Genomic DNA, 25,435 nt, shown 5'->3' with positions numbered 1-25,435 from the left:
TCTGGTATTATAATAGGTTTTTTTTGGTATTTTCGATAATTTTATTTACCGATAACGATAAATATCTAAGCTTAATTCAAAAATGCATATTTAAAAATATATGTTTTAATACAAATTACTTTGATGTTTTATTTTCCTGGGAATAAATTTAATAAATTATTAATTGGAATAAAGGCAAGTTCCTTGATAAGAAAACTTTCTTGAAAACTGCGTTTCTTCCTTAAAGCACAGTTTTATTTTAATCCCCCTACAAAACAATTAGAAAACACCAAATTGAAATTTTTGTTCATTTATTTATATGCCATTATTATGCCATTTTATTATACATATATTATAAGTATGCTTATCGTCAGTAATTTGTTGCTTAAGTAAACTTAATTTAAATTATGCGCGAAACTAGACTTTTTGTAAGCGGTCGTATTTCTGGAATTTGTGTAGAGAACATTGATTTGAATATGTAACCGTTTCATCGATTCCTCCCTAGCTCCTTTCTCATACAAAAATGTTTATTAGTTGTTGATTATTGGCGTTGATTATACAATAATATAAATTGAGTAAATATCGAAGCATTATCAATTGTATTGATGCTCTTGCAATGGCTTTTGGTTTTGTCTTTTAAGTTCACACTTTTTTTCTTTTTTTGTTGAATATGTTTTTGAAAGTTATTCGTGTTCTATAAGTGCTTTGTTTCGATTGCAGTTCTTATTAAGAGCATTGCATTGAGGATATTTATAAGTATAGGCATTGTTTTATATTTCACGAATACACATTTATAACGGTATATGATTTAAATTTAGGCTACTCTTTCAGCGCTCTTTCGGGCGAAATGAATTTTTGGGGAAAAAAACTTCTGAAAGCAGGTTCTGAAAAATTTGTTTTTCTAAATATTCCATTTGTTTCGCATCCATCATCTACTCCTCTTTATTATAACCCCCTGTAAATTTTTTTTAAACCCATTTTACGGCCAAAATTTGCCCTTTTTCTCTAAATATAACTCCACGTTAGACAAAATATGCATTTTACATAAATGTTTTTGTGTATACATAATATACTTGTTTTTTGTTCGAGCTTCCATTTCCATTATTTATGCCTAAATGTGTGTTTTTATTGTTCATAATTAAAACAATAATACTTTGAGTGATTTAGCTTGCATTTTGGTTTTTATTTTATTTTTTTGATTTTTTTAAGCATTTGAAACATATATTTGTTTGTTTTTCTGTTTGACATTTATTTCGTAGATAAAAAATGAGAACTTAAACATAAGTAGTTTATTCATATTTTTTGCATGTTATTAAATTAATTTGAATGTTAAATTATACATATTTTCACATATATTCATTAAGTGGTACATTTTGTTAATTGTTAAAGGTTTCGCAAAAGCAATTGAGGCAAACGCATTTATCATGGCAATTCAATATTTATTTTGCAAATTATTTCAAAATACATTCGTAGCAAGTTTTTTTCGTAAAATGATATGAAAAAAAATTTAAAGCCGAACAAGTTTAAAAACGGGATTGAATATAATCTTAGAGACATAATCAAAAAGTTTTCAAATTTAAAAAAAAAATTAAGAATAAATCAAAAAGAAGAATTAATGATTAGCTCACAAAGATCTGTTTATGCTTGAGCTGTATCGTAGATTTTTCCTTTACTTATGTATTTTGCATTAATTTGCTGTATGCACTTAATCCTCCGTGTTAGAGTTCTTTTTTTTTGTTTTTTTTTGCAGTTTATGAGTAAATGTTTTCTTGTTAGACGCCTTAGCTCGCATAGGGAAATTCTATAATACTTGAAATTTTTGAAGCAAATTGGGTTTCTTGCTGAAATGTGTTGGTGTTTGCAGTGTTGTTGCTGTAGTTGTTTAATTATTTTTTTGTTTTTTGAAAGTAATAACGCTCTGCACAGCTCTGGATTCTCCACATTGTCCTCTCTAACCAGATGAGGCAATTGCATTGGGCTGGCCATCGATATCCTGCGACTGAGCCTTGTTTTGGCGCACCAACTCAGCTCGACGTTCCTGGAAACGGAATGGATATGGAATTAATTAATCAAGAAATAATTAAATAAAATTTAAGATGCAATGAATGAAACCGCAAGTGCCAAGTTCTACTCGATAGGATAAGGCAAATGGGTATTTTTGTGTTTTCAATTTTTAGGGAGGAACGTACAAGCATTTGAACTTTTTCAATTTTCTTTTGCAGTTCCTTTTCGCGCTTCTGCTCGGCGGCAAACAATTTGTTCTCATAAATGCGAGCCTTTTCCTCAAGCTTTTGACATTCCAATTGATCGTTCTGCGATTTGATTTCGGCAATTTTGATTGTGTTCTAAATGAGAGGATATAAGAGAAATGATAAATCAAAATTATATGTACACATGACGAAACGTAAATATTTACATACAGAATATATGAACATGTTGGATGAACAATGTATTAAATCATAGTGATGATTTCAAATATATTTACAAAAAATGTATACACTTCATGCATATTTTAATACTTTTAGACAAGGAATACAAAGTCCGTAAATACAGGACTTCTAAAGCTACAGAGATATCTATAAACTTTAAATGAAATCCATTATAATAGAAACCCCTTTGTTCATATATCTGAATTTAGAAGAACTCCCAATACATGCTGCTATCAACCACTCACATGCTCCTTGAGACGATCCAACATCTTCTTGATATTCTCATCGCGCAAGGACTGGGCTATCTTGAGCTTCTCCTCGATAGCCTTCTGCTCATTTGCCTTCTGCTGCTCCAAAGTCTCGCGCGTCTTCTCGATTTCCTGAGAGTGGATCTAATGGAAATAAAATGCTTGAGTGAAAGGATAATAGAAGGATATCCAATGTCACACCTTAAGCTTCTCCTTCAAATCACTGATAATGGCCTCACGCTTCTCCACATGCAACTCCATCTTAGATTCGAGTTGCTCCTTGGTCTGAGTGATGAATTCATTGGTAATCTCATCCTTTTTGCGAGTTGCCTCCTCAACCTTGGCCAGCTTGTTTGATATATCAGCCATCTTCTTGGCCTCCAGAGACTGAGGATAATTGGAAAAAAAAAGAAAGAATTATTGCATACGAAGAGTGAAAACTATAAGAGCTACTCACAATACGGCGTTCCTCGGCAGCCTTCAACTTCTGCTCAATCTCCTCCACGCTGACGTTCTTGCCGGGGGTGACCGGTCGCTTGGGGACGGCCACATTGGGTGCCGGCTCGGCCAGGATGACCTCATAGCTCAGTCCACCGCGCGACTTCTCCTGGCAGCGAATCTCAGTGGCTGTGAAAGGCAAAAAAACAGGAGTAATTTAATATTGGTGCATTGGGGGGTGTCGTTAGCCTTAGGCCTCTGCCTCGCAGCTTGAGGGTGGCTTTTTCTTTGCCAAAATGCATGACGTCATTTTTGCAATTGCCAACCACTCGTGTATGAAGTTTATGTTGGGGTTAGCTTCCCCAAAATCACCCTGATATAGATATTCTTTCCTACAGCTGACCACAAAGATAGGCAAGTACGTATTTTGTTTCAAACTATCCAAAAAAAAAAAGTATTTCTGCAGTCCTAAGTCTAATCCCACTGCTCTGCTGCCTTTTTCATCGAAGAGCCCCATCTCTCTACTCACATTTAGCCTTCTCTTCCTCAGCTACCGAGGAGGCAGTCACCACACTACCCACCGGCCGGTTCATGATCTCCAGAATGGCCAGCAGGGCAGCTGCATCGGCATGCCCGCCATGCTTCTCCTCCACGTGCACCTGCAACTCCTCGGAGGTGAAGCCCATCTCGTCGCAGAAGGGACACTTGTAACTCTGCGGGGCCTCTCCGTTAACCAGCTCCTCGCCGCTAAAGAACAGCTCGAAGAAGGCACGATTGTAAATGGCCTTCATGGGGTGATAGTACTTGTGCTTGTGAGTGGGTCGGTTGCGCCCCTCGTCGAAGCAGTTGCCGCAGTAGATGACCTCTGACCCGCAAACGCTGCACTCGTAGCGACGGCCGAGGTCTCCCTGGGCAGTGCAGCCCAGGCACTTGCGGTGCACGGTCGGAAAACTAGATGCCATTACGAAATAAATAAACGTACCAAAGAAAACAAAATCGAAACTCAGATAAAAAAAAAAATATTAAAATTGGAATTAAATGCCCGCATAAAATGTTGTATAAAATTTTGTTCACTTTCTTTTTTGTCACACTGCTCCGCACGATGATGCTTCGACAATAAAGGTAACCTTTCAGTAACTGGTGTGAGGTACTGGGACAATAGAATCGAAAAATGCAATGCCTACTTGATACCACAGCCAACTTGATACGATTCACAAGTAATCGAAAAAATAATCAAATCCGATAATCAATGGAGTTCAAAATCCGCAAACGCCATCTGTTTCTCAGAATATTGGTTAGAAACCTAAACAAAAAGTTATATTTTTCCAATGAAAAATATTTATTTACTAAATATTTAGGTCCTGAGAAGTGATTCGTATTATTCAACTATTGCATTTATTTGGTTCGTTTATTTGAGGTTACATTTGAATCTTATTCGTTATCGAATTCGACCGCATCTTCGACAATCACTGGCAAGAGTGGATTCTCGTATCCCTCGGATGCCATGGCGGGCATCAAATTTTGATCGACATAATCAAAGTAACAAACCGCCTCGTCTACTGGTCCCTTTTCATCAGAAAATCCTTGAGAGTTTTCCATGGCATTGCCCATACCCCCAAAACCCCCATCAGCCACAAAGGAATATCCACCATTAATGGGATTTGGAAGTCCAAATGGCAGCGAAATTAGCTCCTTATCGGCCATCATTGAGCATAAAATGGCCTGAATAAAGTTGGCCCTAAGCATTTTGGTATTCGAATCGGAACAGCCGCTCTTCATGTCATTAGCCAGCAATTTGGGGCACAAGAAGCGGGGATCCTTAACCGGTTTCTTGCACAGAGACAAATTCTTCTTAACCACCACCACGTCCTTCAGATTCTCACAGCCCTTGGCCTTTACGCTTTGAACGAAGGCATCGCGAAACTCCAGGTTGGAGGCCGCAGTCGACGGCGACACAAAGAAGGTGCGACCAGTCGACGGCCAGACATCCATGTATCTACGCGAGCCATGCTCTGGGGTGCTCGACGGCGAGGGTGTGGGTGTGGACGGACGACGAACGGCAGCCGCCATGCTGACTGCCGAAGAAGCACTTGATCCTGGGATGAGGCCACTGCGGCGGCGCATTAATGGACCGGTCGAGGATCCACGTCCGTGACGCCACTGACGCCATTCAGCCATGCGGCTAATGATCTCCTGCTCTATGGCACGGATATACGACTCCAGGGTGGCTGCATCCTCTGCCCTGGTGCAGGCATTCTGATGGGCACGGAGGGTGCCCAGCTGGTGCATGACTTCCAGACACTTGGACGGAAGATCGGGGGAGTGCGGATCCAGCAACTCCGGTATATTCCTCAGCAGATAAACCAAGTCAAGCGAGGCTGTGCTGAGACTACGAGAATACATCTTGCGTGTCCCCGTCCCAGAGCTCGAACCCGACCCATATTGGGGGCGGTACGTATCGGAACCCCTCCGTATCATCTGGGGAGTAGTCGACAACGATGGAGTTTCTGAAGCAAAGCAAGGACCCAATGAGTTTTCGGTTAGGTAATGCGCGTACACCATGGAGATATAGGAGGCGCGATCCTGATGATCCCGATGGGATTGCAGCAAGTGGCGGTAGAGATCGGAGCCACTCATGCCCCGGGCATCGCATAGCGCGCACTTGTAGCTCTGGAGGGCCTGCATGTCGGAGCCGTAGGCCTCGCCCTCGAAATACAGCCGGAACTCTGCGCGATCGAAGTGCGCCTCCAGAGGATGGTAGTAGAGATGGTGGCGCGTCAGGGGTATCTGCTCAGCATCGTAGCAAGCACCGCACACATCGAAGTTGGGACAGATCCAGCATGAGTAGCGCCGGCCTCCAAAGTCCGAGACTCGGCATCTGCGACACTCGTAGCCAAAGTGGCGCTCTGGCGGTTCTGGCAAGGAGCTGGCCATTGCGATTTGTCTTCTGGAGCGCTTCTAGTGGATTGCGCGACACCCGCTCTGCTTATCTTCGTAGTGCCAAAGGGATACTGACTGAAACGGCAAGTTCTATCGCCAAATGGACAGCGCAGAACTATGGCAGAACTTGAGCTTTACACAATTATTGTTTACGAAAGCCGATCCCCTTGTTCGAGCTTCAATCAGGCCATAAAAAAAAGGAATTCAGGAGAAAAAAAAGTGTAAACCGACAAATCTTTGTTATAAACTTGATTCTCAAAACTTACTCGCAAGCTGCAACTCGGTTGTCTGCAATTCTCCGAAATAATCAAATTTTGAAGAGTGAGCTAGAAAGTCCTGAGACACCCGTACCTACGCTATCAAGAGTCTTTTTATAAAAAGACTAAACGAATGTACTTGGTTAACTTCCAAATGTCATTTATAATAATAAAATATATCAAAAGGCCTGCTTATTTCTAAATGCCTCCCAGGAAAGCCTTCTAAGAATGCGATAAAAATTATCGACACTATTCCCAAGGGCTTCTAAAAATTAAATGCGATTTTGGTCACACTTTTTGTCTATTTTTAAGATGCGAAAGCTTAAATGTTAAAAAAAGGGATTCTAGTATAGTAGGTTCTTCTAGTATCCCATCTTTCAATGAAAAATGTTTCATTTTTTTTCAAGTTTCTGGGTCAAGCTCTCACAAAAAGCCAGAATTTCTATAAACCAAGTTCTTTCAACACGACTTTTGCTGCTCATGTTCATTTATTTATGCCCATTTAACGTGATTCTATTCAGACATTTCAGGTTTTACGGAAAATTTCGCTTCATCCGCTCTACAATTCCATTTCACTATTAAAATTAAGTTTTTGCTTTGGCGGCCCGGAGGAACATGAGGCTTCGGCATGGCTAAGCATTGGGGCTTGTTAACACTACACCCTGGCTTTCCGATCCGCACGACCAAACTAAAAACTCTCATTAGCATAAAAAGCGTCATTATATAAATTTAAAGTACCGTACATTAGGGCACACAAAGTTGACCTCATTAAAAACATTTGCGCATTTTTTGAAGCAGCTTTTTACGAATTAAATTTTTTCTGCCAACCTTGGTTCTGCTTTTTAGGGATTCTGTACGAAAACCTTTCAGGAAAACTCATCTGTTAATGTGCCATTATTCATTTCTATAGACATTTCTGCAGAATATTCAATTATTATTACGTAGTATAAGTTTAACAGAAACATCCTATGAAACTTTTCCTGTAAATTTTAATCAAAAGAATTTTCTTCGTTTTATTTTTGCATTTCAACACTTTTCTCGGGCCACTTTACTGAGAAACTTTTGGATGCATTTCAATTATCACACTTAAGAATGTATGAGTCAAAGGACCATTACACCCTTAAACCAGAAGCCTTTTTCTCTCGCTTAATATGCATAAAAGCATTTTAATTTTTCCTTAATTAATTTATTTCCATGACTCAGCAATGAAGCTGCTATGAATGTGGTAGTTGCTCCTTTAGGATAAAAATGCTGAGAGAATGTTTCGCGAAAACTCTTCCCGACAAGCAAGCCGACGTTTCTGATACTTATTTTTTTGAATATTTAATTTTTACTTACTGTTCACACTTAAATTCAAATCGAGGGCCACCATTTTTGTTCACAAACACTGCCAGGACCAAGTCAAACTAACTAAAAAAGGCAACTAGTTTTTCTCAATAACTGCTTTTTGGATCCTTTTTGGACGAAGCTGTTGACGCTCAGGAATTCGCTAAACAACTGAACGATGGACTGTCCGACTAAAACTGAATTGCAGAGACCAATTGAGAAAAAACTTGGCTACATTCACATTCAAAAGGACACACACAAAAACACACACACTCGCAGAAGCATTCCATTCCATGTCGTTGAGTGGATTCTAAAAACATTTTCGGTAGCATACTTTTTGGCATGTGCTGCTGCAAGAGCCAGTAATCGCTGTTGTTGATTTTTTTTCTTATTTTTTCTTGCAGGCGACAGACGTCTGGCTAGTAGTTACCCCTCCCATCCTACCCTCTTGGATCGAAACTTTTGGCCTGGCTATTTTTTTACAGGCTAATTGCAGGCGTTGGCCAAAGGAAGTATTTCAAACATTTTTGATGAATCAGCCCTAGAAAAAATTGCCTATAATGGGCCTAGAACTTTCGTGAAACTCTATCTCTCCTGTTCTTATTTTTGTATTAAAAGTATCTATTCTCTAACCTCGTCAGCACTTAAGCTACCACCTTTAAAAATTGTTTATGTCAACCCCATTTTAATCGTGTCTATTAGCAGCACCCATTAAAAACAATCAGAGAGCCCCCTGGGAGGCTATAAAGAAAAGGTATTGTCAAGTGGTTGGCTAATTTGCTATGCAAGAAATGCCACCACCATAAAATACACAATACAATACAATGAAAACAAGAGGGGCAACGACAACGGGAACGGCAAACAATGAGCAGGAAATCCCCAATTCACTTCGAAGGGGCAACTTGAAGACTAGAAAACACATTGAAAAGTGCAAAAACATACGAGTATTATTACTTTCTGCACCAAAGTAGCTAGCACAGCAAACACAGTGGCCCGCATTTGGCTTAGGATTAGAGAGAAACCCCGCATTTAGAAGCATACAAGTTCATCAAGATATTCTTCTTCGTCTGGGCCGTGCCACCGCCTCCTTTCAATTTAAATGCGATGCACAAAAAGTGGGTGTGCTGTTAACAGTCGTAGCCACACTCACAAGTTTTTTCATCTCGTCGCTTAATGAAGGAAACGACATAAAAGCCGTCTAAGCGAGGTACTTAAGAGTGCGTCTTCAAGGAGCTACAAGCAGAAGCGGAATTACACTCGGTTAGAACAAGAGTAAATACTGGAAGAATTGAAGGCATTACTATGCACCACCCCTCCAAGAAAGAAAACTTAATTTTTGCTTTATGCTAGGCGGGTTTCGTGAAAAATTCTGCTAATTTGGCAGAAAACATTTTGAAACATAAAAACTTTTATGGAAATGGTTACATAAAGACATGGCAGATTTATTCTTGGTGGAAGCCCTCCAAAGTAATTGGGGGTTGAAAAATGTCCTGCTCCTAAAGGTGCCTATTTCTCGCCCTTAGGAGCATATCTCAGTTGCCATCCAAACTTTTTCCATGGGGAGAGGAAAAATGTATGGGTGGCCACTGAGAAAGCTTTATCTTGGATAATTTTCATAAGATCCTTGAGCGGAAACCCATAAGCGATTTGTGGATCGATTCTCCACAAATCTGCATCAAAATCTAGGAACAAATTATTTTTTCACTTTTTTCTCAATTTTCCTGATGGCTCCCCTACGAATCTGATGAAAAATGCATGGGAGCCCAATATGACCCACCCCGAAGGCCATATCTTGGCCAATTTTCATCAGATCCCTGAGCGGAATACCTTAAACGATTTGTGGATCGATTCTCCACAAATCTACATCAAAATCTAGGACCAAATTATTTTTTCACTTTTTTCTCAATTTTCCTGATGGTCCCCTTCGAATCTGATGAAAAATGCATGGGAGCCCAATATGACCCACCCCGAAGGCCATATCTTGGCCAATTTTCATCAGATCCCTGAGAGGAATACCTTAATCGATTTATAGATCGATTCTACACCAATCTGCATCGAAATCTCGGAATATAATTTACGATCGATATTTTTCACCGTTTTTTAAAAAGGCATAGAGCTGTCTTTTTTTATTGCACTGAAGCTCCATATTCTTTAGAGCAATCATTTTTCTAAATTGTATATACTATGATATGGACTATTTCCTAGTGTCCCCAATGAAACAAGAATAAGGCCGTTCTTTAGTTTCTTTCCATGAATAAAATACAAAATTGTTTATTGATTTTTCACCATTAAGCTACATTTTCCTCCACTTACTCCCAATACACGAGCAAACAAAAATAAACAGCAACGCTAGGCAACGCAGCAAAATCGTTCTTAAATATCTTTTTGTATAACGAGCTGTTTGTTTGCGCACTAGCTTTTGTACTTGACATGGTGGAGCAGGCATATGTCGGGCCTCTAGGGTTTTGAACGAAACGAAAAAAAAACCTCATAGAAAAGACAAAAAAGTCGCCTTCGAGTGAATACCCTTTCTTTTAATTTTAAATTAAATGAGACAGGGTTAGCCCTAAGTAAAAGTCTTATTTAACTCTTTTGTTTAAGAGTAGTTGCTGTTGTGACTTTTTTTGCTTGTTGGTTGTTAAGCCAGCTCTGTCCACCCCCGAGGCATTGGTTAAAGCTCCCCCAGGCCACCTCCAACCCCATATCAGGTGGCGTTTCTGTCCACTATTGTACCAAGATTGTTTTATGGCCAAAGGCAGTTTGGTTTATTAGCCGCCAACATGAAGGTGAGAGTGGGTGGTTAGTTGGCCAAGGGTGTGGTGAATGGCCGGGCAGTAATTAGAACTGAAACTATCAAGCCAGATATTGAAGCCCTTCGTCAATGTGGCGCCGCACGGCGACAATCCCAATCCCAATCCAAGACCCTTTCTTCTGCCACAAATTCTATACCTCTCAAAAAAAAACAACGTTTACCGTGACGAATTCCTATAATGAACTAAACGACAGCCACTAATTACAGGAGAAATTATTTCACCAATTTCTTGACGACAAAAGAAAAGTGGCTTGTATTATTCTAATGAGTGAGATTCAAATTTACTTTAAGAGTAAAGTTAGGAGACCCTTAAGGTATTTTTTTAAATAAATTTTAAATAAAAAATCATATATTTCGATTCTTAAATACCCTACACAACAAAATCCCTTTGCGGTTTTAGGGAGGACATCACAGAGGGATGAAGCACCCCGGGTTCAGGGGTCAGGAGGAGGTTTTCGGCTATGTCTACTTCATTTTCCGTGGCGCCGCTCAGACGGCTTTGGCATTTTATTACCTTAACAAGCCGGGGCCAATGAAAGCGTACAAAAGCACGTAAAAGGAGCCACTGTGGAAAATACCTCGAAGGTGTGATGGGGGGAGGTAATACGAGTGAGTCATCGTCGTATTGGTTTTCTCGAGTCTACCTGGTCGAGACTCCCATATTGGCAGTTTTTTTTTCCCCTCCGGTCTTGATAATACGGTCTGTTGCGTCGTTGAGTGTTAAGCTTTTTGACTGCAGAAGTCTACAATCAAGATTTCTTAAACCGAATCGTAAGGAAATGCTTTAATATTTTGATAGCTCCTCAAAGTTTTTTTATTTTTGATATTATTTTGTATCATACTTACTTATAAATTTGACTTTCTTGCTAAGTCGCGGTTGCTTAGAACGGATTTTATTGTTTTTCTTAATTGGCGCAGATCTTCTCGATACTATATTTTAGTAGTTAGAAGTCCGTTCGGAATGCATGTATAGAAAATATTTAAATTCAATTAATATATGTCAAAATTTTGTGATCTTTGATGATTTTGAACATTGGTAAACCGAAATCAAGAAGCAAAAAAAAGGGTTTAAAAAGCCAAATCAAACAATTGCAAGCATTAAGGTTGGTTCAATTTTCTCATACATTTGCAATACTTGAAGGAGTATTATCCCTATAGTTTCTAGTCTTTATACATATTCAGATGGCTAACTTTTTATATATTTCTTGTGTATCCCCAAACACAAAGTCGTAAAATCGAATGGCTTCAAGAAGTGATTCTAATACAAGTTCTAGCCCCAAAAGTTAACCTTCTATGTTAGGTCCTGCCTTTAACTACACTTTGAGTTTTCTTTTGTATCATTAGATGCTGTTAGCTTGATTCAAATACTCATTCGTCTTACGACTTATACAATCTCACTAACATAGAAGCCATCATTAGCAGCTTTAATGGATGCAAATGTTATTTTCCCCATCTAAGACGCTGCAGGATAAATAATATCAAAATAAACAGAGAAACGTTTTCTCTCAAAAGTTCATTTAGCAGCAAGTTGGTATAATATTGATTGATGTTAGTTTTAAATTCGGAATCTATAATCCTTTGAAGCATTAATTTTAATCAGAAAATTCTGGATAAAGACTCACAGCAAACCCATCTACTACAAATGCTATTTTCATTTAATTTCATTGGATTAAATCCATATAATCTAGTGACAATGTTTTGATGGCAGGTGTCCAACCGTATCCAACAGTTTTTCACAAAAAGATAGCCACTTTTTTGTTCATTTAATTGTCCCAGCAGACCATAAAAAATATATAAAAAAAAAACATTCTATTATAATACAGGTCAATGACAAAGAAGAGCGATGTTGCAACCTTTCAAAAGGGCGCAACTATTTTTAGGTTCCATAGAAAGCTGCATAAATTCATGTTTATAGAGTTTGGTAATAACCCTGCTTGTATCTAGAGATCTGGATAGTTTTAAACTTTTCCTAAACCATTTTATTCAAACGAAAAAACTCTACTTGACACCAAATGTGGGATACAAAAGTACATCACGTGCATATGAGTAAGCACACCGGATAATATATAAAATATATATAGGGAAGCAGGATATGTGCACACATACATACATACATCTAAAGTAAGATGCATGTATGATTAATTTAATAAAAACCCCACTAGGATCTCAGACAATAGGTAGACATCTGAACTATTACCTGCAAGCCGGAGTTGCAAAAACAAAACAAAAAGAGGGAGAAAAATAGTGCAAATACAATTTGGTCTAAACAAAGGAACTGAAAATGCAAAGCAAAATAGGAACATGGAAACTCCCAGCCAAGGACCAAGCGACATGAAAAGGAATTTCTGCAGAAATAGTCAAAAGGGGGGGCACTGAAGCTGAAGGAAATTGCATTAGTTGAGCAGACAGCGAAATGGAAGCACGTAAAAGGCCCAGCAGTCGCAAAATCCATTCGTATGATGGTGTCGAGGGATTTATTCCGAGCGCATATCCAAAAGGATATACGAGGGGCAATGGAGGGACGTAGGGCAACCCCTTCATTAAGGATCCGACCTGAGGATAGTCATGCATACGTTATATCCGTCAGTCCCCCGACATTTGTTTTCATGCAGAATGTGCGAAAAGTCATAACTTGAGGTGCAAGTCGGATTTTCATTCTAAATAAATAGTTTTTAGAGGCTTATCCTTAATAATCACCACCTCTTCCACTTCCTAATATTCTAGAACCTCCAATATCTACTACTTCCTCTAATAGCCATCATTTTTTAGGCTCTACTGTCCTACGAAGTCTACAACTTCATTAATTTATTGGCCAAGACATTCGCCAAACAACTCAACTGGAAGACAAAAAAGAAAAGAAAACGAAAATTAAGTAATATTATGTATTTGTCTGTAACGTGAGCAACATGCAAAGCAATAGGAAAGAACAGCACATGGAGCCCCGAAGTCTATTGCCAGGATAATAAGAAAAAATTTGACTGCTACGTGACAGAGTGCCCCACATAGTTGAGCGTTGCAAGTCGAGGGTAGAGGAGACACGGTTGAAAAGCCAACCAACCAACAAAAAATAAAAAAAAAAAAGGACAAGTCTCAAGAAGAACCCTAGAGTAGCTACTCTTGTTAAAAATCCAGTTTAATATGCAAAAATTTTAAGTCTCGAGCGTGTCTAAAATAAAACTTCTGAAGAAAAATCCGAGTTTCAACTTTCTACTCGAGACTGATTTTATATTCCTCCCCCCTTTCGCTGACAATGGTGGGTTTTATGTAAGAGCCGGCTCTGTCAATAAATCAATAAAGACCGTCCTTTGTCGTCATTCCGCTTGTATAGGTTCCGTGTGCATATTGCGCAATGTCCGCCGGTTGTCGATTGTATTTGCAACGTTTTAATACAACAGGATATAATATATAATTAGTCCTTAAACAAGATTGTAATATTGATGACCATTTAACAGCACTATAGTCAAAAACTATTGTTAGTGTGTGTGTGTGTACAGGATAAAATGAAATTTCATGCCAATATCGTAGTCCTAGTCGCCGCCTGCGCCGCCGGGGTGACTCATCGGTTGTCGGCTGAGTGGCGCCCCATGCGAACTGCCGCCACACAACACATAGCATGGGAAAACGCAAGAAAATAATGAAATGGCGGACAAAAATTATTATTGCCTACATTTCGGCATTCTCTATATTATATATTAATTTTCTTCCGGCTTTGAGCTATTTTTGGTGGAATTTTCGGTCAAATCTTCATCAGTAATCGCAAGAATGAGTCATTAGGGAAATTTTAAAATAAATATATATAAAAGTAAGGAGGGTCTTTAATGGATAGTCTCTATCGGTACTAATTCCTGACCCTGCCACTGGCACTGCTCTATCCCTCAATGTTTATTGCACCAAGACATCCGCCTTTGAATCTCAGAGGCCATAAGAGCAGATTGTAGTGGCCATAACATATACATAATCCCACATATGTTGTGTTGGCCGAAAATTGTTGCAAATGTTTGCTCATCCCCTGGACTACCCCCCTACTACCCCATTACGCCCACTTGCTTTTTCCGCCTACAGCTGCAACGTACACAATTTGTATGATGGGAACAAGCTTTTGCTGCCGAAACACACAATTTGAATACATACGAATTCAATTTCATGCTGGACGATGATGTCGGTGTTCAGGATACAAATGAAAGGATAGCCAAAAACTAAATGCAACTCTCAACCAAAAAAGTAGGCAACAAAAAAGAAATACGAAGCACCATTTGAATGGAAAAACTCGTTAGACAAGTTGTCCGGATAAATGCTTACCCGCTGGCAAAATTCCGGGTGCCCTGCACGTATGGCAGAAGCACTGCATCACCGAATCGCGTACTAATCCAATCAGCATTTTGAATTTTTTCTTAACTATATTTAGTCGATGATGTCGGGTTGATATTGGTTGCTTTTTTTTTCTCTAATTTTTTTTTGATTAAGGTACAATTACACAGGAATTTGGATTTGCACTTTCGGGTTGTTGGATTGGAAATTTGGAATTTCTCTTTATGACAACCACTTGCTGCTGGTGGCGGCTGGTATTGATTTAATGCTCTACGAAAATTGGTAGAAAAAAACGCAGCTATAGCAGCTTAACAGAGAGAAGTTTTTCTTAAAATACAGATGGGATATTACGCGACGCAAATTATCGTTTCTTGTGTTTGTTTTTGTTTTTCGGTTGTCTCTATATATTTTCTTTTTCAGCCTCCCAAAATGAGTCCTTTTTTTGGTGAAAAAAAGGCACACGACAGCGTCAAAATGTTGCGAGCAGAGCGAACGACAAACACAAACTAAGTTATGTCGATGTTAATTTTTCAATAGCAGGCGAACGACTGGACGACCTCACATCCAGTACTGGCGCCAACGTCACTGCCGGCGTCGGCGCCGTGCCTGGTTCCATGGCGAAGGCAAGGACAATGCACACACCAAAGGACATAGCTCTTCTCAAAGGGGGGGCTCTCAATGGGCGGCAGGAGCGGGAGCGGCCTCAGCACCCCAAGTCAAAAGCAAATAACAGTTAAAAGAGAGTGCCAAAAGAGAGAGAGAGAGCGGTTTGCGAAAAGGACATTAAGGGAGGCCCATACTGCAGGGACCGAGAAACAGTTATTACCGCTAAAATAATTTGTTTATTAATCCATTTACCCTTTCTTCAAACAGATTTCGAAATAATTTGAAAATTCTAAATTTTATTTTTCTTAATTTCTCTACCTCCCCCTTGTCACCGGATGTCGTGGGGCCTGCGCAGTGGAGAAAAAAATGGATGCACTGGCTCGGAGCGGAATGGCGGAAGAGAGCTGGCCAACAAAGTGGCAACAACGGAAAAGCCGGTTGATTTCATAATATTCACCTAGAACTTTAAACCAAAATCAATGGTTGAGGTGTCATTACTTAATAATTTCAGGAAATATTTACTTTTTGAGAGATATAGATAGATGGATGATATTTTTTAAAGATCCAAAAAATAATAAAGAAAATAGATTAGAAATCCAAAATATTGAACTTTATATTTGAATTTTAAGTCAAATATTCTTGGGCGATTGTCAAAAATTAAAATTAAAGAATATATTCCTTACTTTTAAAATAAAAATAATAAAATATAAAAATATCCATAAACTATTTTAGCCGTATCTTTAAGCCCAACTCGAATCCGTTAAAGCTTCAGAATTATCGAATATTTTGGGCCTGGCAATGACATAGAGAGACCACTTGTGAGAGAAGTTCGAAACGACATTTTCGAATATCGAAAATACACAGTTGGAGAGGAAATGGCCAAGCAATGGCGGAAAGAGAGAGAGGAAGTTGTGCCAAAGTAAACTAAATAAAATAGCGATGACTCAAAAAGCAGCCAAAAGCCGAAAACATTGGAGAGGCGATGGGTTCCTCACGCCGTTCAAGCCAAAAAGGACATCGGAGACACGATGAAGCGCCGGAACGGCGCCAACTCAAGCAAACCACACTTGGATGAATCACTTCGTGACTTCGAGAGGAAGAGAGTCCTTGATGGGTGTTCCTGGCCATTTTTGTTTCTCTTTAAAATATGCGGCTTTTGCAATAACGGGAAACATCCTTGATATTTGTTTTTAAACATAGGTGAACCGGTGGGGAGTTTTTGGGGGAGATTAGCTCGTTAGAAGGGGATTACAACGAAGTTTTGAAGGATTATTTTTGGGATTTGATTTATGATTATAATTTGATTTAGAAACTCCGAAATTTTTAATATTTTTTGTTAAATTTAATTGAAAATAAATTATAGAAAAAATATCCAATAACTTGAATAATAGAGCAACGCCTAAAACCAATATTTCCGTAACGCGGATATCAAAAGGCTAACGTCATCGGCCCAAGGCATGACTCACGAACAGAAACCCCAGCTCCTTATCTATATAGTAGTATAGTAGTCACCCCTGAGTTGGTCTTTTGATTCAAGGAGGCAGAACTAAAACGATGGTGAAAACATTTGTCGCTGACGTCGACGGCAAACGAAACTACCAATCTTTTGCAAACTACCAAGCTACAACCCCAAAACAAGTGCAACCGTTTTTGACAGGCCGTTCGAAGGATAACATGCGAGCGGCAGTTTAAGTTCGATTGCATGCTTGGGCCCCATTGCAAGTTCAGATCCTATACCAACCCCCCCACAATGCATCCTTTTTTTTATAATTTTACCAGTATATTGAATTTCAAGCTTGCGGTTTTCTTTTTTTTTTTTACCCTTGAAGGCGATGTACATATAGTAGTTGGTAGTACCTCCAAAACGAGTCTCTATATTATCAAAATATTAAGTTTTATCTCTTCATTTTGCACCAATTTGAATAACTCCTCTGCTCCACCATAGTTATAAAAATCAATGCGAAGTGTCTTCGACACGACGAACATTATTTGCCAAAGAGTGCCACACTCAGGTTCATTAAACTGCAGTGTTGACGTGGCATTATGTTTATATGCAAGCATTGTCTGCGATATGGATAGAATAGGTCCTGGGATGGCGCCCGAGGGCCTCCCAGAGGACGACTTCCACTTCAAAATGCAGGACAGGATAGAAAATATCGATCATAATCTACATATAGATGGCTTCCAAGTAAATGCCTTAATGTGTCTTTGGCCCTGACTTCTCGTCCTGCCACGGTGTACACTTTAGTACGTGACTATTACACATACGAAGGATATTATTAACGTTGTCTATCCATTGTATATGTTGGTTTTTGGTCACGCCCCTCTTTTATTTACTTTTTTTTTTTGTTGTAACTCACGTTTGAAGGACAATTCTGCAGTGTTTTTGCAGCGGTAGTTGCGTCAAATTGCTTGCAACCAAAAGTTGTGCAAGGATGACTTTTTATGACCGCTTTTATATAACCTGAAAGTGATCCCTTAATATGGTTTATTTTAACAGACATCGTCCAGTGTTAATGCACTCATAAAACAGCAGATAAAATCAAATGGGCAATCTTCAACATCCTTTACCTTGTTTTAACTGCAACGTATGCGAGACATCAAGATTGGAAGGACATGTCGCAATAAAGGACATGTTTTTTGATGATGTCTCAAGCGCAGAACTTAAATTTTCATTGTCGGAACACAGTTCAGCTGTGATGACATTTTATGAGAAATTTGCAAAAATTCTATATGTAAAGGGCCAGGATTCAGAATACTTATTTATATTTATATTACATATATTTCCCCAAAAAACTGAGAATAAAATCCAACTTTTGCTCAGGGATATAGGAATAAAAAAACAGAATTCAATTGAGAGCTTAAACTCCACAGGTCCCAGCTATAAAAAGGTAAAAATAAAAATTACTTAGGTGAAAAGCGCCGGGGGATTTTCATGTTTGTGGATGAAAAACTCAATTGATGTGGGGACCGCTTATCCCACCTTTAGTCCTTTTTCTTCCACTCCCCCCTTAACGTTTCCAGTTCACGTGTGCAAATGCATTAATAATGATGTGTGGGTACTACGCACGGTAAGCGACTCGTTGCACGTAATGCGTCACGTGTGGCAGCCTTAGGGGTTAAGGGCCACCCTTCAAAGGGGAGAATTGTGCGATTCTACTACGTCATGGGAGGTATCCACTCGTTTGATTACGATGAAGAATGTATTGAAGTATTTCATGGAATATAAAATCTTTTCTACTGCTCTATAAGAAAACAAACTTTATTTAATATTATTTATGTCCTTCCGAAGAGCATAGAGACTTCAACTTCCATAAAGTCCCCCAGGATTAAACAACTGTTGCAGTTCAATTTATCTCTGCGTGTTAAGACCACCTTTCCCTCCCTTTTCTATATTTTGTGATAGCTGGACTTCTATTTACACTTACAGGTGTGTGCAATGGATGTGAGGTCTCCAATTCGGGGGCACACCACCTCTACTAGACACCCCTTCTTGAGCCACCCCCATCGAATAACCCTCGAATAACCGCACAAAAACCGAGAGCTCTAAAAAGCAAAGTATAGAAATAATTAATTGTCTAAAGTACCTTATTTCAGAAAATTTGTAGCAAGATGCGTGCAGATGGAAAAGTATAAAAGCAAGTGGAGTTGAAGCTGGGGAAGTTTTCTGATAAAACCGTCTACCCCACTCGTAGTTGGTTAGTTATCTTGAGTAGAAGGTACACAAAAAAGTTTCTGGTTTGGCTGGCCTGGTCTTAGTTTTTATGGTATACATATAACAACTTTATTTTACGCATCTGGCATTCCAAGTAGGTGGCTAATTTAATGAAAGCAGTAGGGGAAGCTCTATATAAACCAGACACTTAGAGACACCAGCCATCATCTCCCTTCTGGTACTTTAATCGCTCACCTTGTTTACTACAATTTCTGTTTAAAAGGACCTTTAAGCTTTGTATCTAACGGGTGGACAATTGGATTTAAAGTAAAAAGTACAAACTGGTTACAAGTCTTCCCATGCAATTATAAACGAAACTTCACACAAGACGACAACGCCACGAAACTGTCGCAAAGCTGTGAAAATTGTTCACGTCCCCTCGGGGAGTAGGAGGTCCTGGATCCTTAAAAGTCGCATAAAACAGTTTGCGAGAGACCTACATAAAACCAGTTGCAAAACGTCGGCTGCCATATTCTTACACCACATGCATACAACTGTTCGGTGCAGTAAGGAGAAATGGTCATTACTATATACAATTCTATATAAAACGAGTGCTGAAAAGTAAGTGCTTATTTCGTCGAATTTTCAACACCCTAGAATTTAAAGATAATATTAAATAATATACATATTTAAAAGCTATAACTTAAGGATAATGTTTACCTCCTACATCAAGTTTAATAGTTTAATATTTACCATTCAACAGAGAAACTTTTGATTGGTTATATCTGCGTTTCAAACTTTGTACTAAGTCTCCCCTATCAATCAAATTTAAACTGCGGCATTTCCAGGTCGGGAATGATTCGTCGGGACATTATAACACCCTCCTCCGCCAGGGTAAATATAGGGAAGAGTGCTGGGCGCAAAAAAAAGAGCAACAAACTATGTACGCAAGCATTTTTGCAAAAGTTTATTGAACCGGAACTTGAGCGGCGGTTTCGCCTGTGAAATGCGGCAACAATGCTATCCACAGCCCGAATGAGGGCTAACTGCACCTCCTATCCTGGCCCACAGACTCTGGGTGTGTGTCTGAGCCATGTCTGCTACCCTTCTTGAGTGGGGACTTCCCCGTATTTGCCTTACTTATTGTACTTATTTGTACTTGGCAATATAGATCAAGTATACGCTGCAATTTCATCAAAAAGTGTACAGTGAAAGAAATAGTTTATCTTTGGGTCTTCGAAAAATATAGATGGTTTATCAGCTTTATCTCTCGAACTTTTTCTAATATTGTCTAGATAATAAAATAGAGATTTAGTAAATAAAGAAAGAAATAAATATACTTACATTCAGCATCAACAGTATTGTTCACCATTTTGGCAAATTAAAGCAAATAAAAGGTGCGTTTTATTATAAGATAGCTATAGTCTGTAGACAAATTCACTGCTGTCCAATAAAAGCGCTAAAATAAAACATATAAAAAATCATAATAAATAATGTTAAAAATTAAAAAGAAAAGGAGAACCTTAAGGTCCAAAACAACTACATCTTTTCAATCATATGATACTCCTATAATAAGATCATAAAGGTCTAGAATTTTTCATATTTCTGATCATTTCAAGATAATGAAGAAGATTTTTAGTTTAAGATATTCCTACATATTATTTTCCAAAGATAGTTTTAAAAAGGTTTAAAAAAGGATAGTTGAAAAAGGATTCTCAGGGCTCCTGCATGATCTATTCAAGCTTTCGATAACTTCTGTGTTATCGATATTTGAAACTACAAATTCAAAATGGATTCTTGCAAGGAAGTTTGAATAATAAGAAAAGTGTTATTTTTTAGATGCTATCTGATTGCCCTTAGTTGTTCGGATGAAAGATGGGCACTTACATACAGATCGTATGTATTCTTTGTACTGCAACGGGCGACAGCTTTAATTGAAAGACTAAACAGGGGCACATGGGACTTGAATTGTGGTCCTGATCAAGAACAAATGTACACACAAAAATACATATACAATTTAATGTATAAACTACTTTTTGCTGGGTGTTATAAATCCAGACAAAAAACATTTGCAGATCCACACAGAGAATAAATATATATAGGAACAAAGTGCGATGGATGCGGACAATAAAACCGGAAAAAAAAACATATTGCGTTGGCGCGGAGTTGCTATTGTTGCAACTGCGCAGTAGAAATAAGGGAATATTGCACCAACTGAAACCGGATTCCCTTTGACAGATCTCACTTACCAGAAATTATGAGTACTTTGGACAAAATACAAAAGCCGGATACAAGACAATGAATTTGCGTACGCACAATTATTAAAGTTAAGCACAGAAATACAATTTAAATAGGCACTTTAAAAAGTTTATTATAAAGCTAGTTTGTGGAATCTGCGACCAGCACTTTTTCCTCTTCGTTGCGATCGCGTCGACGAAATTAACTCGAATGCAAGGAAGAAACTGAAAGCAAAAAAGGAAAGCTAAAGCTATAAAGCCTTTGCACAGTGGTTCAGGGAAGTTGTAGCTAAAATTTCACTTCATTTTAATAAATATCTTTACTTAGAGTAAGCCATTTAAATAGATCTCTATATCAACTATAATTTATAAAGAACGTGTGCTTTATAACTTTATGAAATTATTAATTTTCTACACTTGCCCCACGGTACTCTGTCCCGGTGGATGGGCAACATCTGTGTGTTAAGTTGTTGTGGGAAAAAAAGAGATGACTGTTTCGTAAAGTTCTTTATTGCCGTTTATTTTTGGCGGTTGCAAATGACAATTTCAAACGGAAACTTTCAAATTCCTTTGATCCTTAGCAGAGGCCAAAGAAATCTATTCTAATTTTTAAATATTCATTTATTTATTTATATTTATAATAAAAGTATTAAGATCAGTTATAGCCCGGATAAGACTGTTAAAGAGATCAAGTCGTGGAACCGTTACAGGATGGCCCCAGGTCGTTGAACTTATCAGTAATGAGTCGTGGAGCAACCCACTCTGAAGCAAATCGTAATGGAAGCTGATACAAAGCTGCTTTCTTATCAGCTGGGCAAGGTGTTGGAGAGTGTTGGGGCTTAAGTGACAAATCAATTTAATCTCTTGGGCGTTTGGAAAGTGAAATTTGATCGATTCGCGCTAGCAAAACTGGTCCACGCACTTTTAAAATATAATGGCATCAAAACAAGTTCAGGTGCGTAAACAGATGAAAGACAGTTTTCGCTCAGACAACCGTGAAACTGGCTTTTTATTTAAATACAAATTGCCCCCACACTTTTTTTTAAACTGTTTAACAAAGGAGGTAGAAGAAAAAAGCTTAAACGAAAGACAAAAATCAAATTCAAACGCAGATACATATAGAGTTCTTCTGGAAATGATTTTTTTGACTGGAAGATTAATTGTATGGGTAGATCTTTATTACTATTTATTCAGAAGAATGTATGTATATACATATATGTTCATTTAGGTTTTGGGATATTTCGTAGATACTTTGCTACCTAAACAAATGAGCTTAATAAGAGTAGCAAAAACAAAGGTGCTGATTCATAACAAAAGCAACAAAGAAAGATAACTTGCAATAAAGGTCATGATTAACGATTGTGTGTTTAATACTTGATTGGAAACTGGATTTCAGAGTCGTTCTTTGTCCCTTATTTAGAAGCTCCTACTTCGGTAACCAGCCCAGGACAATGAGCCGGAAAACGGTCCATTCAAAAAAACCAATAAGAAAAGGGTTCTTGAGAGGCATAAACAAAAGCCAGCTGTTCAAATTAATTAAACTATCTGGTAGCACTGTTGCCAGATATTTAAAAGTTGAGAATCAGAAAGAACTTGGCTTAAAGAGTCCCATTTAAATAGTCTGCGCATTGGTTATTTCTAGATAGATATATATGTTATTTGAATTAATTAAAACAAAATATAAAAATGGGGAGTTTTGGTACTTATGAAACATACCGGCAAAAAATATACCACAACTATCGATATATCGATAACTCTTTGTGTCGCCCCTATTCAGTGTACGTGGATTTCGACTCAACTTTCTCAGGCCTAAACACTAGGAAAATTTAGAGATTAAATCGTCTAAACTGGAGCAAGGGATGAGGAAAGGCACCTGAGACAAAGTCCCCAGCATTCCTCAGCGCACCACATTTCTCAGGCAGTTGAGAGCCGGATATTGCCAGTATCTAGACGCAATCTACCACTTGCCCTTCGGCCTGGCCTGATAAAGTGGGCGACTCCACAACAATCCCCAGCCCCTGAATCGGTCGATTGTCATTCATAATTGATAATGGCCCCCACCCGCCGTCCTAGCGATGGCTTGCTGGCCCGCGTCAACTTTCCACTGTACGCCATCGACATGCTCACAAGCCGCCACATCCTAGTGGCAGGAGGAGGCGGTTCGAGCAAAACAGGAGTCGCCAATGGCTTTGTAAGTGCAACCGTGGTTTATATTGTTATAAAACTGACCAATGTATTCTTGTTTTAGGAGATTTACGAGCTGTACCACAATGGAAGTCACTTCTGCGCGGAGGAGGTGCTGCGCCATGAAACAGGTGCCAACGTGGTGATGAACTTCGCCGTCCGCAATGGTGGCAGGAGGGGCTATCTGTGTGCTGGCCAGGAGGCGCACTGCCAGATGTACTTCGTTCAGCCACGAATCGAGTCCGAGGAGGACGGAAATGGTAATGGAATCGGGGACGGAAAACCAGCTCCTGCAGAACGGCCACATGAGAACGGAAATCTACGACAGCGAAACGCTCCCTCTGGAGTGGAGAACCTTTCAAACGGCCACAAGCCACCTACGTCAGCCGCTGACATACTGAAACAGTTCCAGCGACTGCGCTTCGACATCCAGGCGGCGGATGTGGTGCAGACTGACTTTCTCAAGAGCGCTGAGCCGCTGCAACGGGTGGTGCGAATCAGCGGTAACGGGCGACTGATGGCCACTGGTGGCACTGACGGCAAGCTACGAGTCTGGTCTTTCCCCAAAATGAGCCTGGCCGCTGAGCTCCCGGCACATACCAAGGAGATCGATGATTTGGACTTTAGTCCCGACTGCAAGTACATCGCCAGTATCTCAAAAGACTCCCAGGGTCTAGTGTGGGACTTGGGAAGTGGGCAGCTACAGCACAAGTTGCAGTGGCAGACGCCCGAGGGCGCAAAATATTTGTTCAAACGCTGCCGGTACGGAACAGTGGAGGCACGTAAGGATCAGTATAGACTGTTTACCATCACCAATCCGTTGGGAAAGGTAGGCCGACAGCGTGGCTTCCTGCAGCACTGGGATTGCGCCAGTGGACAGCTGCGCCAGGCGGTCGGTATTGATGAAAGCTTGTCCTCGCTGGCGGTGCGAGATGACGGACGGTTCTTGGCCGTCGGAACGATGTTCTCAGGAAGCGTATCCATGTACATAGCATTTAGTCTGCAGGTAATTCAATCCTTAGCTTAGGTACATAATTTAAATCATTAATTTATATATTTTTATTCTTTGCAGCGCGTGCTCCACATTCCTCATGCACACTCCATGTTCGTAACAGGCCTGCAATTTCTGCCAATCACCAATGAGGAAGGACCGCCCATTTCCAGCGACACCGAGGCGGCTGTGCTCTCCATCTCTGTGGACAACAAAGTCTGCATCCACAGTCTGCCTCAAAGACGTAAGTTCTCAACTTGCACATCCTGAAAATAGTCTAATTTTTCTGTATTATAGGTACGATCCCCGCTTGGGTTGCCATTGCCTTTATTATCCTCATGGTCTTCATAGTGTTTGTGATGTGCTCCTATTTTGGCATCTGATGAGCACTTGGGGTGACGAGTTAAACAAAATTTACGTTATATTATGTACACAGGTTTTAGTTATGTATTAGGCCCCGAAGACCCCTCGCGATTATTAATTTAAGTGTATATTTTGTGCCGGTTGCCTTATCTCTTAACTAATTTCAATGTTTGCTTAATTGTAATATAATTTAATCTCTCTAGCCCTTTCCCCCTGTCTCTCAGATCAATTATTGATCTTTCGTCCGCTCTAACAGTTGTATATGATTTATTTCAATAATAGTTTTTAGTTACGATGCGAAAAACAAACATGGAAATGGGCACACACCACTAAAAATGGTTAAATTAATTGTGGAATCATTTTGATAAATAAAATGTTTGTTGATTGAACTAAAGTGGCTTATGCATATTAGTAATTGTCACAAATAAATGAAATGTATATCCATTTGTTTAAAAAAACTGGGAGAGGAATTCTTTTGAGGATTTTGCTGAAGGTGTTCTGAAAATAAAAATATTCCGCCCTTTCAAAAATAAACAAAAGTTATTTATTACATTTTTATTATAATGCGTTTTATATTTTAATTATGATTTCATTTACTTTTTTTCTTCCAATATTTGATACTACAAATTAGACCTAAAAATTAACTTATGTTTTTGAAGCAC

The 25,435-nt window shown here is 39.1% G+C and overlaps 3 protein-coding genes across 8 annotated transcripts; 1 reads left to right on the top strand and 2 right to left on the bottom strand.

Annotated features, from left to right (window-relative positions):
* Positions 1 to 273: 273 nt before the first annotated feature.
* Positions 274 to 21,457, bottom strand: LOC6497329 (stathmin). Of its 6 annotated transcripts, none has more exons than XM_014906166.3 (7): positions 21,248 to 21,457; positions 20,343 to 20,457; positions 3,114 to 3,283; positions 2,858 to 3,043; positions 2,654 to 2,800; positions 2,169 to 2,324; positions 274 to 2,017 (listed from the first exon to the last, which is right to left on the bottom strand). In XM_014906166.3, the coding sequence occupies exons 2-7, from the start codon at positions 20,368 to 20,370 to the stop codon at positions 1,931 to 1,933; spliced, it is 774 nt and encodes a 257-aa protein (XP_014761652.1). In that variant the 5' UTR covers positions 20,371 to 20,457; positions 21,248 to 21,457; the 3' UTR covers positions 274 to 1,930. The 6 variants fall into 6 exon arrangements, with proteins under 6 accessions (XP_014761652.1, XP_001962309.1, XP_014761653.1 ...); XM_001962273.4 differs by lacking the exons at positions 20,343 to 20,457; positions 21,248 to 21,457 and adding exons at positions 11,276 to 11,359; positions 14,729 to 15,277; XM_014906167.3 differs by lacking the exons at positions 2,169 to 2,324; positions 20,343 to 20,457; positions 21,248 to 21,457 and adding exons at positions 11,276 to 11,359; positions 14,729 to 15,288.
* On the bottom strand, positions 4,471 to 6,537 carry LOC26515122 (E3 ubiquitin-protein ligase Kcmf1). Its single transcript, XM_014906918.3, has 2 exons — positions 6,301 to 6,537; positions 4,471 to 6,210 (listed from the first exon to the last, which is right to left on the bottom strand). The coding sequence occupies exon 2, from the start codon at positions 6,026 to 6,028 to the stop codon at positions 4,526 to 4,528; it is 1,503 nt and encodes a 500-aa protein (XP_014762404.1). The 5' UTR covers positions 6,029 to 6,210; positions 6,301 to 6,537; the 3' UTR covers positions 4,471 to 4,525.
* Positions 21,458 to 22,969: 1,512 nt separating the features above from the next.
* LOC6498212 (prolactin regulatory element-binding protein) lies at positions 22,970 to 25,331 on the top strand. Its single transcript, XM_001962274.4, has 4 exons — positions 22,970 to 23,426; positions 23,484 to 24,425; positions 24,492 to 24,654; positions 24,708 to 25,331. Exons 1-4 carry the CDS (start codon positions 23,286 to 23,288, stop codon positions 24,791 to 24,793), a joined length of 1,332 nt encoding a protein of 443 aa, XP_001962310.1. The 5' UTR covers positions 22,970 to 23,285; the 3' UTR covers positions 24,794 to 25,331.
* The last annotated feature ends 104 nt before the right edge of the window (positions 25,332 to 25,435 follow it).

This window comes from Drosophila ananassae, chromosome 3R, assembly GCF_017639315.1.
Source record: "Drosophila ananassae strain 14024-0371.13 chromosome 3R, ASM1763931v2, whole genome shotgun sequence".
NCBI lineage: Eukaryota > Metazoa > Arthropoda > Insecta > Diptera > Drosophilidae > Drosophila > Drosophila ananassae.
The sequence above is the reverse complement of the archived record's forward strand: the minus strand, read 5'-3'. Positions and strand labels throughout refer to the sequence as shown.

Bases quoted from the DNA above. Each gene is read 5' to 3' on its own strand.
- LOC6497329 (XM_014906165.3), bottom strand. From the start codon at position 4,056: ATGGCATCTAGTTTTCCGACCGTGCACCGCAAGTGCCTGGGCTGCACT. The intron at 2,325-2,653 runs GTGAGTGGTTGA...CCTCTCATTTAG, and splicing joins TGGATCGTCTCAAGGAGCAT to AACACAATCAAAATTGCCGA. The intron at 2,018-2,168 runs GTACGTTCCTCC...TTCCGTTTCCAG, and splicing joins TTGAAAAAGTTCAAATGCTT to GAACGTCGAGCTGAGTTGGT.
- LOC26515122 (XM_014906918.3), bottom strand. From the start codon at position 6,028: ATGGCCAGCTCCTTGCCAGAACCGCCAGAGCGCCACTTTGGCTACGAG.
- LOC6498212 (XM_001962274.4), top strand. From the start codon at position 23,286: ATGGCCCCCACCCGCCGTCCTAGCGATGGCTTGCTGGCCCGCGTCAAC. The intron at 24,426-24,491 runs GTAATTCAATCC...TATTCTTTGCAG, and splicing joins ACATAGCATTTAGTCTGCAG to CGCGTGCTCCACATTCCTCA. The intron at 24,655-24,707 runs GTAAGTTCTCAA...TCTGTATTATAG, and splicing joins CCACAGTCTGCCTCAAAGAC to GTACGATCCCCGCTTGGGTT.